Source organism: Andrena cerasifolii, chromosome 1 (genome assembly GCF_050908995.1).
Source record: "Andrena cerasifolii isolate SP2316 chromosome 1, iyAndCera1_principal, whole genome shotgun sequence".
Lineage (NCBI taxonomy): Eukaryota > Metazoa > Arthropoda > Insecta > Hymenoptera > Andrenidae > Andrena > Andrena cerasifolii.
Genome location: NC_135118.1, coordinates 33,734,600 through 33,747,851, shown reverse-complemented (window position 1 = coordinate 33,747,851; position 13,252 = coordinate 33,734,600). Strand labels below are relative to the sequence as shown.

The window sequence follows — 13,252 nt, the reverse complement described above, 5'->3', positions numbered from 1 at the left end:
TCATTACAACGTCATTAAAGCGATATTAATCCATGAATAATATAGTATTTCAATTTCCGTTACTTCATTAATTTAAAATTAACACGTTCGGGAATGATTAATTTCTAATACATAAAGAGTAAAAAAAATATTAAAGTACGTGTCCGACTACCGTAGCACAGTATATTTGCAAATCAACTTCAATGTAATTCTTCTCGAATTTTAGAAGAAAAAGGCCAATCCTAGAATTTTACGAGTTAACTGTTTATAACTTTTGAAAATAAATGCGCCGTTTATCGCTAAAAGACGAATAGCTTTGCCAGTAACGATTAATTACTTAGATAGAAATAGTTTGTGTTACGAGGTTGCGAAAAAAATAGGAAACCGAATGCAACGAAATTATTTTCACACGTGCAAAACTCGTGCGCCTACTAAGCTCTCGCGCGAAGAAACATTCCAAAATCCGGTAGCAACCTTCCACCTTCACTTGCAAGTAGCAACCTTCTACTCCTAGAGTAGATGTACAGGGTGTTTCAAAACTAGAGATCCACCCTTTTTTGATTAATAGAATTCAGGAAACGACAAACATGTTCCAGTAAGCGCAGGCTTTTTTTTAGTATTCTGTATCACGATCAATATTTAGAAAGTTTAATCAACAAACGAGCTCGGAATGACTGTGCCCTAATATAGATTAGTGCTGTTTACATTTTCACCAACATCGATGTTCGTGTACTCGCATGCTCATTATCTCTTATTATTTCTCCTACTTGCAGCGAAAATTCCTCATTTCCCTCAAGCCCCTTATCAGTTTAAAACATCTCCTTAAGCTCATTCAAACGCGAGCCTAACGGATATCCATTTTACGCATGCACGGTTGATACATATTTTATGCGCGGACTTGGAAATGACGCGAGATTGGCAACAGTTACCACTTTAAAAAATTGAGCACAAGGTTGCTAACTTGAAATCTTACGTTTAAGCCAAATAATACTTAAAAAAAAAGCCGGAAAAAACAAATATGTTTGACAAATATTCACAGTAATTAAATCACAATAAAAGCTCGAGATCTAGATTCTCTTCGCTGAAATCATAAACATTTTTCGTTGTTAAATTTTGAAGCATTTGTTGAGATATACTAAAATCATTGCAACATTTGTTTGAGAGCACTAGTTCTGCTCTAATTCTTATAATGGCATCATGAAGTAGAAGCTTCATTCTGTTCCTTGCCTTTGTTTCAACGCAGGATTCAAGAGAAAAGATCCTCTCAACTACAGCATTGCTTACAGGAGTTATAAGGCAAGTAAGGACAAATCTAGCGAGCTCCTTAAATCCTTCATGCTGAAATATACCAAACCAAAGCTGCTCCGTATGAAACTATTAAAAAAAAGGTTTTAGGGAAAGGATTGTAAACAAAGCCAAACGGCAGAAAAAGCCAAAAAGCCAAATGAATTTTCCAACGCCCACTAAGTTAAAAAAAAGCCAGATTTCTGGAATTTGGCGTCAGAAAAGCCAAATTGGCAACCCTGATTGAGCATCTTGGAAACGATTTGCTTGCATACCTGCGCTCGTCAAGACTTTATGTTCCTTTTTATAAGTTCCATTACGCAATTAAACTTGTAATCCTGAAAATATCCGACATATATTACAATTAAAATTAATATAAACACGAAGGACACTACTGTTACCTTGCGTTTAAGCGTTAACGAGCATGAATTTTATAATTATTCAATTTTCGAAGATTACACGTTTACATGAACGTTCCTCGGCTGTTTTTTTTTCTACCGCCCAGTTGTCGCTCGATTGTTACAACGGTCCGCGCGTTACGCGCGTAAAGTAGTCTCACCTGATTTCGGAGATGTGCGTTAGGAAGGGCGCGTGGAGAACGTCTCACAAACGATGACACTGGCTCGCTCAAGTGGGATGGACATACGTAATTGAATCGGAAGTAGGTCGAACACCGCGGAGAACCGGTCGCACCGGAGGACGATCGCGGACTAATAATGTGTTCTAATATAACGACGCTCACTTCCACCTGTCCGCTAGCTAATAAACTTCAATCACCTCCCACCATCGTATTAAGGCGGCCGAGCGTTACACGCTCGAAAAACCTCCGGCTCCCTGTCTGGGGGGGAAAGACGTATCTGTATCATTCGGATGTATACAAACGACTCGTACTCTTTTGTTTTCCTTTCGCCTAAGCGGACTCCTCGCCACCATCACCGTGAAACGCGAGATCTATTTACAGACGGGGAACCGATCGAGTCTGTCAACTCTGACAACTTAGTAACATTTCCTAGAATTTTCGTGGCATATTTGATTAATAAAATTTCAGTTACTCGAAATGTTAAGTAACGATTCGAATGCTATTCAAAATTCAAATAGGGTACATGTTTCGATTTGCGAGAGAGTAGCACTAGAAAATCGAAAGGTTACGAGTTACGATTACTTTAAAGGAAAAAGATAAACGGCTGTTTATTACTATTATTGTCTTATTCATTTATTCCTCCGTTAAGAGGATATTTCGTATAAACGTATCACGGACCAGTTGCACGGTATAAAAATTGTTCGTTAGATAGAACTGGTCCTAATGGCAGCATTTTCCATTAAAGTATTTAGTAAAAAAAGCTGATATTATTAAATTTATTCTACATACATTAAATAAATTAAGCTCTATCCGACGATCTGTGATATGTATCTGGATTCGTGGCACAGCCTGGGCACGTGTGTAAGGATTCATGGATGAATATCTCGCAGTCCAAACAGAATGTTTGATTACATTTGTTGCAAATGTACACCTGAAAATAGATGTATTGTGAGATTGAATATCGCTGATATTTATCCACAATTAAATCGCATTCACGAATACATACCTTTTTATCTCTTTGCGTTAGAACTTTTTGGCAACCGTAACAAGTTGAAGAGCTCCCATCGAACGCTACTTCGTCGAAGGGTTCAACGGGGAATAAATAATGATACGATCGAGCTAAGTGAGGGGCGGACACCAAGGTCAGGCCACATGCTCTACATTCTACGGGGAGTTCGCAGTGCTTGCTCAGACACTGGGGGCAGAGGTATCCCGTGCTCATAAGTTTCACAGACTCGTCCGCGTTTTCCGCGTGGCTGTAAAAAAGCATCTATCGTTTGTCTCGTGCGAAAAGATATGTATCTCTGCCTCTCGCGGTTGAAAAAATCTATTTACCACATGCACACCGCCATACACGTGTCAGTCGTGGAGGAATGCAAAGCGTGATGAGGGAAGCCCATTTTCACGAGAGCAGCGTCCAATCGGGTAGCAGCTGGCGGCGGATCTATGTGCATGTTCAACTGCTCTTTGTAATGCTTGTCGTCCAGCGCGACACCGTGCTCTCCACCGGTAGCTGTCGCCATTCTTTTACAAATGTACAACTCAGCGGCCAGGCCTATCACGCTACACCTTACGCAGTCTGATTTCATGCTCTAAAACCATAGCCCTCCGTTAAACTATTGCGATACAACTATTACGGCGTGCACGACAGCGCGTACTTGTATAGTTTCGTTGATATCTCCTGGATCGCAGGTTGTAAGGGCTCCTATGATTATAAGGATTTCTTTACTAGCGTGAGACGGCAGGAGACGCAGAGATTTCAGAGCTAACTCCAGGGAGTTTTGCAAGGAGGGTTCGCCTGCCGGTTGAAGTTGCTGCATGCCTTGCACTTCCTTCGGAGAGAAGAATATTTTATTATATAGAGATAGGAAAAGATTAATGATAATTCGTTTCACCTTGACGTGCTTCTTGGAATTTCCAGCCAACTCGCTCACTTTCTCTGCTCTCTTATTTCTTGTGACGATCACTCCCAGCTGACTTATAGGATTTTGATAAAAGAATTCTTCGATAAAATCTTCCAAAAGCTTCGACAAGATAACATTCGTAAGTAAGATACAATAACATAGATGGTATTAAGATCGACCATCGATAAACACCTTCAAGGAGCATAAAAAGCGAGTCGGCTTTAAGTCCTGATTCGACATTGCCTCGGAAGCGTCTAGAATTACGTAAAGATGCCTCATCATTCCTAATCTGGCGCCCACCTTCTTTTCCATCTGACGTTTCCTTTTGGCATTATGAATGATATCTGCGACGGATGCTTCCAATAATCCATGGTCGTCTTCCTTAATCGCTTCCCTTATCGAATAATTATTTATATCAATTTCTAATCCTTCGGTGGAACTGAGAATTATTTTGTAACTACAATCACGATGGCAAGCTTCGTTTGCGATAAAAGTTTCTGCTTGCTACCATGCGAATGACTTGGAAAAATTAGCAATAGAATAATTAAACGTACAAGTGTCTGTAATAAATTTGAAAGTAAAGCAAGCTAATTATAATGAAATTTGAACGAATTCAGTACCATGTCTTTTCATAACCTGTCTCCCACCGATACTCCTTCTCTTCTTCGTCGTCAGCCATTGTTTAATTTCTGAAACGAAATTACAACGAAAAGTAGAATTTCTTTAATTAAAAGGAAACATACATATTCGAAATAGTTTGATGAGCATATGTAAGTGCGCCCTTACTCTCCGTGATGTGCAGATCGGGTGGATCGGATCACGTGAATTAGGTTAGCGTTGTTTATATTACGATCAACATCGACAGGACTGCGCCAGTTTTATGATCGAGCGACCTTTTAACATCAAAGCTCTCCTACATTTTCGTAGCGACTGTTGCATAAAGTCCTGATTAAATGGGGAATATTTGCAAAAAAAAAATACAAATTAATTCACATTAAAGCATGTATACGCTAAGCGTGCAACTTTCACGCGTGTATCCGGTAGATATAAGAATCTATTATCCGAAATTTGTCTTCGCGAATTACAGAAGCAGCATACGAGATAGCGTGGACGCGTGGGCGTGCAGATCTGCTAAAAAAAGGCAACAAATAGATCATACGCGATTCTTAATCGAATAACGCAATAACCTATGACTATTTACGAAATCGTTTGGGACATTAATTAACATAAACTTGCCTTTTCTATACTCGATCCGATGCCGGAACACGGCCGAACACGACGAGTAAAAGCGGCAGATTTGAAATGGATAACGAAGCGTTCGCAAACGAGCCTTTCCTTTGTGCATAATCTCGTAATTTCCCGTCGACGTTCTATACGAAGCGCGGCACCAAAAACAACAGGAATAATTCTATAAGAAAACTCTGTTTTTCGGAAGAATAGGAAGGCGAGTTGACGAGGAGGATTTTCCCGCCAAAAGGTAAACTGTTGCCGTGGCGGGCAGGCGCCATGGCGCCACCGTCGCCAGACGCGATCACTGTTTTCATCCCATCTCGTGCGGCGACAGCAATTTTCCAGATCAAACGAGGGTCTGACTTTTCTACTGGTTTACCGGGGCGTAAGTCGATATCATTGGTTTTGGGGCTCGATTTCGCTGGGATCGGTAACGGACAAGTGTGTTCGAAAAATATTCAATGGGGTAGACAGGAAGTGAATAGCCCCGAGGAGAGTTTTCGTTACGAGAGCCATCTTGACGAGCATCGGCTTGCTCGTGATAGACAGAGGACGGGTCTGCGGTGGCGACGGCGACGGCGGCAATGGCATCGTTTCTAAATGTTCCCGTAGATTCTATACGGCCCGGTCCTCTCCGATCGAAATAGCTCGGTTTTTGTCGGCGACGGTCTATCACGGTGAGCCGGCTACTGTTTCGACATCCAATTATTGCCCTGTGAGTTTCAGTCGTTGGTAACTTACGCCACTGGCCGCGTTTACAATGACTCCATGCTGTGTGCCCCCCGACGTCCTGCCGTTTTATGCGGGAATTCGTTTAGTTTAAAATAAAATGTCCGCTTTTAAGCGTGTCCGCCGGGAAACGCGGGCTCGCCGGTGATCCGCGGGATTACCGATGGGAGATTCGCGCGTGTGTGTGCGTGCAGTGGACCGTCGAATCGCCGTAACAACGGCAGTGGTGTCTTATTAAAAAATGTTCGCAGTTCGATTTCCACCGGCATGTTGCCTGTAAATTCTTCCGGGGCCCGCGAAACTTCGAACTCCGAATGTGCGCACTATTTTTCTCGTCCGGTATATTCGTCGAGCAGCGCGAAGACAGCGATAGATCTTTCGAATTCTCTATTAAAGCGAACGTTCCCCTTTCCTTTTTTTCTAGGAAACTCATATCGCGGAAACACTGTGTCGATAGGGTTCGCCGATGCGTTGGACGATCGCTAGCAGCGATCGCGTTGCAGGATTTCATGTTATACAGGGTGACCTGCGTGCACCTGATTTTCTTGTCGGAAATAGTCTTACTTTCTCTGAGTTTCCCTTTATCGCGTATTAGCTGGCCGACTTGTATCATGGATTACTGGTTCGCAAGCTTACTCTGTTTGTGTGAAGGATTTACGTGGGGCAGAATATGTAGTAAAACAGTGGATTCTCACTTTGTGGTATACAGTGTTTGTATAAACATTCTGTAGTCGGGCAGCATTGTTGTTGGCGTTTCTACGCTTCATTCTGTAATGTACGCAATGTTTCTTACGCTAAGGAATAACCGGTGATTTTGATTTCTAGAGAAAGAAACAGTGAGGATAGAGACTCTAACAGTGTACTGAACAAAATGGAAGGAGGCGATGGCCCTTCGGCCATCAGTAGTAATCCTACTGCTATCAAAGGTAATATTTCTTATTTCGATCTGTGGCGAGATTCTTTTAGAAGCAGTCGGCCTTTGTTTATTTCTGTCCGACGAGGAATGTGTAAACATTGATGTACGCGAGACATTTGTAAGCGAGCAATATTTTTGGTAACGGGCGCGAGTATATGCATTCCATGAAAATAAATTACGGAACAGTAAATGGAAGTTATCGTTGAAAGTCTCTTTACTAGGAGCGTTTATATTTTGCCTGTGAGGCACACTCATCTGGTGCTGAGAAACAGTTTTAACTGCTCTTATGTAATTATTTTCTGTACGTCGGTATAACAAGGCTACTCGTAGCCCTGTTTGCATAGGTGTAAGCTACTACTGTTAATCGTCGAGAAAGGGTTAGAGATTGAAACTTGTACGAATGCATTTTCTTGGACAGTTTCATAATTGGAAATTGTTGGGTTCGTGTAATTAGTAAGTCGGTAGTGCATTGGTACATTGAAACAAGGAACCTGACATACCGACTCCTTTTAATGTGGATACAAGCAGAGCTCCTCTGGAAAAATTGACCGTGTATATTTGTATGTATGTTACTAGCTGCACAAGAAGAGATGGGAAGGTTAGACGTTCTTGTATGTGGACAGTGCCATTCGGTTTTCCATTTCATCGAGGAGTTTCAGGAACATCGTACAAAGGAAGGCGCTTGTACTCAAGTTTCACATTTCCGTGAAAATAGCAATGTTAGTAGCGTTTATGAGATGTAGTTAATGATAAGCCTGAGAGGCGATAGAGGGAAGAGACGATTGTTGTGTGATTTGCCTTTAAATTTTTTTAGAATGAACAAAAAGCACAAGTGTGGGCTTTCCTTTTGTGGAAAGACTCGCAAATCCAGCAGGAAGGTTCGGATAGAGATTCGACCAACTCGTGGAAGCTCTATCAGAAATGGTGCAAAATGGATACGCACATCAGGGATTCCTGGATCGCTGCTGGGAAGACCATTCAAACTTTCACGAAAATCAGCAACGCGAAAATGCAGGATGCACCGAGGCAGAATCAAACTAGCGCTAATGTAGAAGGTGGATCTCATGTGAAATGTACTTGTATTGTATTTTAAATGGATTATATACTGACGTTCAGTGTTCTGTGCTTATGCAGGAAAACCAGTAGTTGTCCGTAAAGTGATTAGAAATGGGCAGCCAGAGGAAGCTGATAAGAAAGAATCCAAAGCTTCAGAGACGAAAAATCAAAAGAGCAATGAATCTTTTGACGCTGACGGGGAGAAGAAGGAAAAACCAAAGTTGAAACCATCCATAAAACCCAAGGTCGGCTTCCTCGCGTTGCATCGATCGCGTGATTCGCATTTAAGCGAAACTAATAATCAATTCATTATCGCAGGGTAAATCTAGTAAAGCTGGTAATGAAGACAAGGAATCGAGCGACGAAGAGTATACGGTAGAAAAAATTTTAGCGAAGCGATTCAACCCGAAAAAGAGATGTTCAGAGTATCTACTAAAGTGGGACGGATATGGGCAGTAAGTTGAATTTATAAAACGCTTTATATCTATAATAGAAAATTACTAAGCTCTTGTCTGGAGAGATAAAATACATGAATCATTACAGCGAGCACAATACGTGGGAACCTGCCGAGCACGTAGCCACTTGTAAACATCTTTTGGAAGAGTTCGAGAGAAATCTCGCCAAGCAGAAGGAGCTGAAAGCAGCTCAGCAGCAGGCCAATGCGAAAGCAGCGGGGCGAGGTCACCCTGCTGCGAAGACCGTTATAAAAGCAGAAGCGAAACCTGGACCGAGTACTGCAGCTCAAGTAGGGTAAGGCAACTAGATTTTGCCTATTGGTCTATGAAATGCACACACTCACAATGTGCAAGGGTTATGCATTAAGTAATAATGAACTCTGTACGTAGGCGACCGATGCGCTCAAGTAAATCAAAAGCAATGGACCAAGTGAAGCAATGGTGTGGATCAATGAAAGACGAGGACAATGATTGTACGTAATTGAAAGATTCCGTATTACAAAATTGTGTGAGAGTATTACTCACGATTATAGTTTGTAAATCTGTTGCAGTGTTAGGAAAGAGGCGAATGGACTACTCCGAGAGCGACTCCGAGGACGGAGGGAGCAGCGCTGCGAAACGGGCGAAGGGTGACACGGGTAGCGACGAGGATTGGACCGGGGAGTCCGAGGAGGAGAGATTGCTGGGTAGAAGCGACGTGATTCAGCGCGCGTTCAATCGCGCTAATGCTCAATCGAACGGCTCCAACAGAGGGAGTGGCTCGTCAACTGATCTGGCGACCTCGCTGGGGCTGCAGTCTCCCGAAGGAGCGAAATCTAATCAACCGCCTGTATTGGTGGCGAACGCCAAAGGAGTAGTTAAAGTGGATCCGAAGCAAATGCCGAACTTGACGTCGGGCGTGTACGTAATGTCACGGAAGGACGGGATCATTAAGCTGGACTCGTCCCCTAGCGGCAAGTTAGCGGTGAAAGGCTCGCCAACCACGCAAGGCGTCTTGATGGTTCAAAACCGTGATAACACTAACGTAGTGAGGAAGCAAGTAATATCCGCATCGCAGTCGAATTCCGTGACGCCTGTAAAGGTGGTATCGAAAATGGATGGGAGCCAAGTGGTGACCCAGATGAAAGTAGTCTCTAAGCCGGTGACGAGTAAAACAGGAGGTACACAGAAAACAGAGCCTATAAAGATCCAGCCGAAACCAGATCCGACACAGTTACCGCAGATACATGTCGTGACCGCGGTGCCGGCCCCCATAACTTTGCAACCAAGACTAAGTACAGGAATACGTCCTGGACCTGTTACAGGCCAACGCAGCGCGGACGGTCGTCCATTGCTACCGAGACCACCGCTGCGCGCCACCACGCCAACCAGCGTGCTCGGTATCGGCTCGACGATCCGCACACCAGTCAGGGCTCCAGCCCCGAGACAAGTCCAGTCGCAGCAAGCGCGCCAGGTGCTACAGAAACGCACCACGGCGGTGACCACGCAAAGTAACTCGGTGAGCCCTGGGAACGTCGCACAGATTAGATCCAAGTTCACGGTGCTTAGCCCTCAGCCGAAGCAGGTGGTTAAGTCTAGCACTAGCCCGGTCCAGCAGACTAAACAGTCGCCGAAGACGCCAGTCGGTAAGCCACAGTCATTATTATCTCCCCAGCAAAAGTTACTAATGGCAAAAAGGAAAGCTCAAGAGGCAGCGGGTATCGTTAAACCAGGTGGCCGCGGCCTCTTAGCAGGTGCTCGTATTACCGCCGGGCGCGGTAGAGGGAAATTAGCCGAGGTACCAGCGACAGCGGCAGCGGCGGCGGCAGCAGCAGCTGCTGCCACTCCCGGAAACAAACCGAAAGAAAGTAAACTGGCGGAGGGTGACGGTCTTCACATGGAGTTCCACGAGGTAGGCTCCGAGGAAAGTAGCAGCGAGGGTGAACCGGAACTACCGCCACCGGAAACCGAGACCGTGGCTACCGCAGGGCCAGATAGCCCACCGAGGCCGTTCACTCTGTGCCCGCTCACGGGACGTATCATTGGGCCTGACGGTGAGCCTGTGGAACAGCCAGCCGAGCCAGAGCCCGAAGCAGAGCCACCTACGCCATTGTCCACCGCCAAACCTGCTACAACCACGTCCGAGAGTATAGACGTGAACGCCGCGGCAAGCACCACAGAGTTGGTCCTACCTTCCCTCGATTCTTTAACAGACGGCAGCGGCATAATGAGAGTTGAGATGAGTCCCGGCGGGACAACAGGAACCATCGTTCAGACCGGTGAATCGGCGCAGATGAACTTGTCGAACGTCGCTGGCCCGGCTCCAGACCTTCCCTGCTTGGACGACACTGTTCCCGCTGTAGCTGCTCCAGCAACGACCACGACGACACCTTTGACAGAGACGACGTCGACCAGCGAGTCACCGATGGCGGCAGGACTGTCAACAACCACGGTCACCTCTACCAGCACGATAGCCATCGCGTCCACAGATGCGGTGAAGACAGAGGAGAAGATACCGGAGGAGAGGAAGGTGGCAGAGGACGCGTCGAATTTGGTGACGATAACGGGGGAGGACGGCGTAGTTTACCAAGTGACAGGGCAAGCCGAGGATGGCCAGACGTTGCTGGTGACGCGGGATGCTGATGGCGAGCAGCAATGCGTGTACGTCACTACGGAACAGCAAGGGGACGAGGGGTCCGTGCTGACGTTGGACCACGCTGTGGCGGAGGCCGTGGCTCAGCTAATACCCGACCAAGTCAACCTGGCCTCGCAATTCTACGTGAAAGAAAGCGGCACGGAGCCTTCCGAGAACCCGATGGTCATGTCCATCATGGATAACACGAACACCTCCGATGTAGCCGAGGGGCAAGAGGACGGCGACGGGCACGGACAAGTTGTAGCTCAAGTTGTGCAAGCGGAAGAGCCGACTCCAGGTAACTTGGTCGATTCGAGTCAGTTTACAGGGTGCGTTGGAATTGTAGAAGTATACTAAGTTGGTAGAGTTATAGGAAGTTAAGTATAAATGTCAATGATTCGGGACATACCAAATTCCAGTTTCGTGTCCTTTGCATTATGTAGTGGAATTAATGGGGACTGAATGAGAGTGGAGATAATCTACATGTCCATGAGGGAAACCTCGAATCCTTATCTACCAATCTTTATTTTGACTCTTGAAGGATTTTAGATAGGGGTGGGTTGGAACCTAATTTTTAAATTCTCAAAACTTCAATTCGAAATTACTCGAATCCGAAACTTTGTAAGGCTTCGAAACTCTCGGAACTTCCGAAAGTAGAAACTCTGGAAACTTGAAGTGCTGATTCTATTTTCTAAGTGAAATGTCTTGCTTTTACAACTAAAGACAACCAAATTTTACATAAATCTCTATTGACCATAGTTAAAGATAAACAAAAATATATCAATATTATAGAAATTCTCGAACTCTCGAAATTCGAATTTTCTTTGGGTTTCGAGTTTTCGACGCTTCGAGAATTCCCTATAGCTGTACTAGCTAGAATACTACTGCAATTGGGTAACCTCAAGAGGACCCTGGGGCTGTTCAAGTGACCCCACGCATATCGTATAGAATGTTTTACTTAAATTGTAGCTAAGTAGATCTATGCGAGTCGCTGTTAGATAACAGAACGTTCCCACTTCAGTAGCGAAAAGACAAAGTGAGAGAAATGCTTCGTTTTGAAAAGCAGCTCTCCAGGTGTATCCGTAGATCTAAAACGCCCATATATAAAACAAATCCTTTTCGAACATGTTTCGCGATGTGTATCGCATACAGAGTGATCAATATTAGCGGTATTGATACTGTACTTTTATTCTGTCATTATTTAGGAGGTACCAGAAGAGTGGTTCTACTTCTGCCGGACGGGAACCTGATGATGACCGAGGTGACGGAGGAGCAGTACGCTGCACTCGGTCTGGGCAAGTGAAGGAACACTTGAAACGCGCGTAAAGGATAAAACGATCATGCATCGAACTATACATTTATAATGGAAGTTGTACGCTTAAGGGTGATCGTGGGTTGTGTATATATGTAAGGACCGTTCACTTCGTACAATTGCAATGGATTAAAAAAAGAAAAAGAAAAAAAATTATCGAGATTTTCCAGCTAAACAGACGCGATGTGGAAGAAGAAAAGAAAGAAACGTAGCTGGTGTATTGTAAAAAAAATCTCTCACACACACATACACACACATACATATGGAAGAATGAAGAAAAATCAGGAACAGAGAAATCTAGAGTTTAGATTTACGATAAACGACTATGTTTTAGAAATTCATGTGTCGGTGTAAAACGAATCCGCTGGAATTTTAATTTTTAATGTTTTATTTATAATTTACGGGGGAAACGCAGATGCATAGGAGGGGGAAGAGGGGAGGAGTTAACGCGGATAGATATCGCATCGTTCGATGACAACACCATTATACAACGTTTGAAATAAGCATTGTATTTGTAGGATAGTGAAGTATAACCTGGGGTTTTATATTTTCCAAACGATAATAGGCTTCTCACGAAGACCATTAAGTCCCTCTGCATACAAAGTCCAAGAATGAAGTCGCGATCCACGTAAGTTGCTCTCTGGCAAAACCATCCGGGACAAATCGACGCTTCGTGATGTAAATAATAGCATGAGGGCAGAAGAGAGATTAAAAAACAATTCTATCGGGACAAATTTTTACGCAGAGCTTGAACCTAGTTTGACTCCGCGCCGAGATTCTCATCGTTCGATCTACACGGGACGTTAATTACGGCTTTTCTTTCATTCTGACTTGAATTATGCATGCGTAAGTATACACGCTGATAAGCAATTGCCCCGCGTATCAATTTACTGCAACGGCAACCACGAATTCCTTACGCGAGCACGAGAACGTATTTTTCTTTCCTTCTTTTTTTTTTTTTTTTTTTTTTTTTGTTGCATTACGTGGACTGTGTATGCTTATTCTATAGATTAAATAAGTGCACTCCTAACGAAGAACACACATAATTTTTGAACCTACAAGACTTACAGAGAAAAGAAAAAGTAAAAAGGAAATACAGTGTTGTTTAATGGAAGATCAAGCGCGTCTGATTATTAAGCCCACTTCCTTTTCAGGTCACTAGACGATCGATCAGAGACAACCACGATTTCACT

At 44.0% G+C, this 13,252-nt stretch overlaps 3 protein-coding genes across 11 annotated transcripts in view; 2 read left to right on the top strand and 1 right to left on the bottom strand.

Moving 5' to 3' along the window:
- Pex23 (tectonin beta-propeller repeat-containing peroxin 23) overlaps positions 1 to 3,869 on the top strand; it is a 30,634-nt gene extending 26,765 nt beyond the window's left edge. The window contains exon 26 of the mRNA XM_076828879.1: positions 2,871 to 3,869. Coding sequence (XP_076684994.1) covers positions 2,871 to 2,897 — 27 coding nt within the window. The 3' untranslated portion in view covers positions 2,898 to 3,869. The remainder of the gene's footprint in view (positions 1 to 2,870) is intronic.
- Positions 2,451 to 5,083, bottom strand: Ssl1 (general transcription factor IIH subunit 2 Ssl1). 4 transcript variants are annotated; one of them, XM_076829054.1, is made up of 9 exons: positions 4,757 to 5,083; positions 4,534 to 4,692; positions 4,368 to 4,436; positions 3,940 to 4,141; positions 3,739 to 3,867; positions 3,502 to 3,675; positions 3,179 to 3,435; positions 2,850 to 3,099; positions 2,451 to 2,774 (listed from the first exon to the last, which is right to left on the bottom strand). In XM_076829054.1, the coding sequence occupies exons 3-9, from the start codon at positions 4,424 to 4,426 to the stop codon at positions 2,643 to 2,645; spliced, it is 1,203 nt and encodes a 400-aa protein (XP_076685169.1). In that variant the 5' UTR covers positions 4,427 to 4,436; positions 4,534 to 4,692; positions 4,757 to 5,083; the 3' UTR covers positions 2,451 to 2,642. The 4 variants fall into 4 exon arrangements, with proteins under 4 accessions (XP_076685169.1, XP_076685159.1, XP_076685179.1 ...); XM_076829044.1 differs by having other exon boundaries at positions 4,534 to 4,677; XM_076829064.1 differs by having other exon boundaries at positions 4,518 to 5,083.
- A 151-nt stretch (positions 5,084 to 5,234) lies between these two features.
- On the top strand, positions 5,235 to 13,173 carry Chro (chromodomain-containing protein chromator). Of its 6 annotated transcripts, none has more exons than XM_076828979.1 (11): positions 5,370 to 5,692; positions 6,532 to 6,632; positions 7,199 to 7,341; positions 7,437 to 7,677; positions 7,757 to 7,923; positions 7,997 to 8,133; positions 8,222 to 8,428; positions 8,524 to 8,606; positions 8,685 to 9,293; positions 9,438 to 11,089; positions 11,655 to 11,735. In XM_076828979.1, exons 2-11 carry the CDS (start codon positions 6,578 to 6,580, stop codon positions 11,718 to 11,720), a joined length of 3,360 nt encoding a protein of 1,119 aa, XP_076685094.1. In that variant the 5' UTR covers positions 5,370 to 5,692; positions 6,532 to 6,577; the 3' UTR covers positions 11,721 to 11,735. The 6 variants fall into 6 exon arrangements, with proteins under 6 accessions (XP_076685057.1, XP_076685094.1, XP_076685083.1 ...); XM_076828968.1 differs by having other exon boundaries at positions 5,371 to 5,692; positions 8,685 to 9,758; positions 9,846 to 11,089; XM_076828942.1 differs by lacking the exon at positions 5,370 to 5,692 and adding an exon at positions 5,235 to 5,362 and having other exon boundaries at positions 8,685 to 11,089.
- The last annotated feature ends 79 nt before the right edge of the window (positions 13,174 to 13,252 follow it).

Coding starts and splice junctions, on each gene's coding strand:
- Chro (XM_076828942.1), top strand. CDS start 6,578: ATGGAAGGAGGCGATGGCCCTTCGGCCATCAGTAGTAATCCTACTGCT. Junction 8,134..8,221: donor AAGTGGGACGGATATGGGCA/GTAAGTTGAATT, acceptor GAATCATTACAG/CGAGCACAATACGTGGGAAC. Junction 8,607..8,684: donor GAAAGACGAGGACAATGATT/GTACGTAATTGA, acceptor AATCTGTTGCAG/TGTTAGGAAAGAGGCGAATG.
- Ssl1 (XM_076829064.1), bottom strand. CDS start 4,426: ATGGCTGACGACGAAGAAGAGAAGGAGTATCGGTGGGAGACAGGTTAT. Junction 4,142..4,367: donor ACAGGTTATGAAAAGACATG/GTACTGAATTCG, acceptor TTATTCGATAAG/GGAAGCGATTAAGGAAGACG. Junction 3,868..3,939: donor GCTTTTTATGCTCCTTGAAG/GTGTTTATCGAT, acceptor ATCTTGTCGAAG/CTTTTGGAAGATTTTATCGA.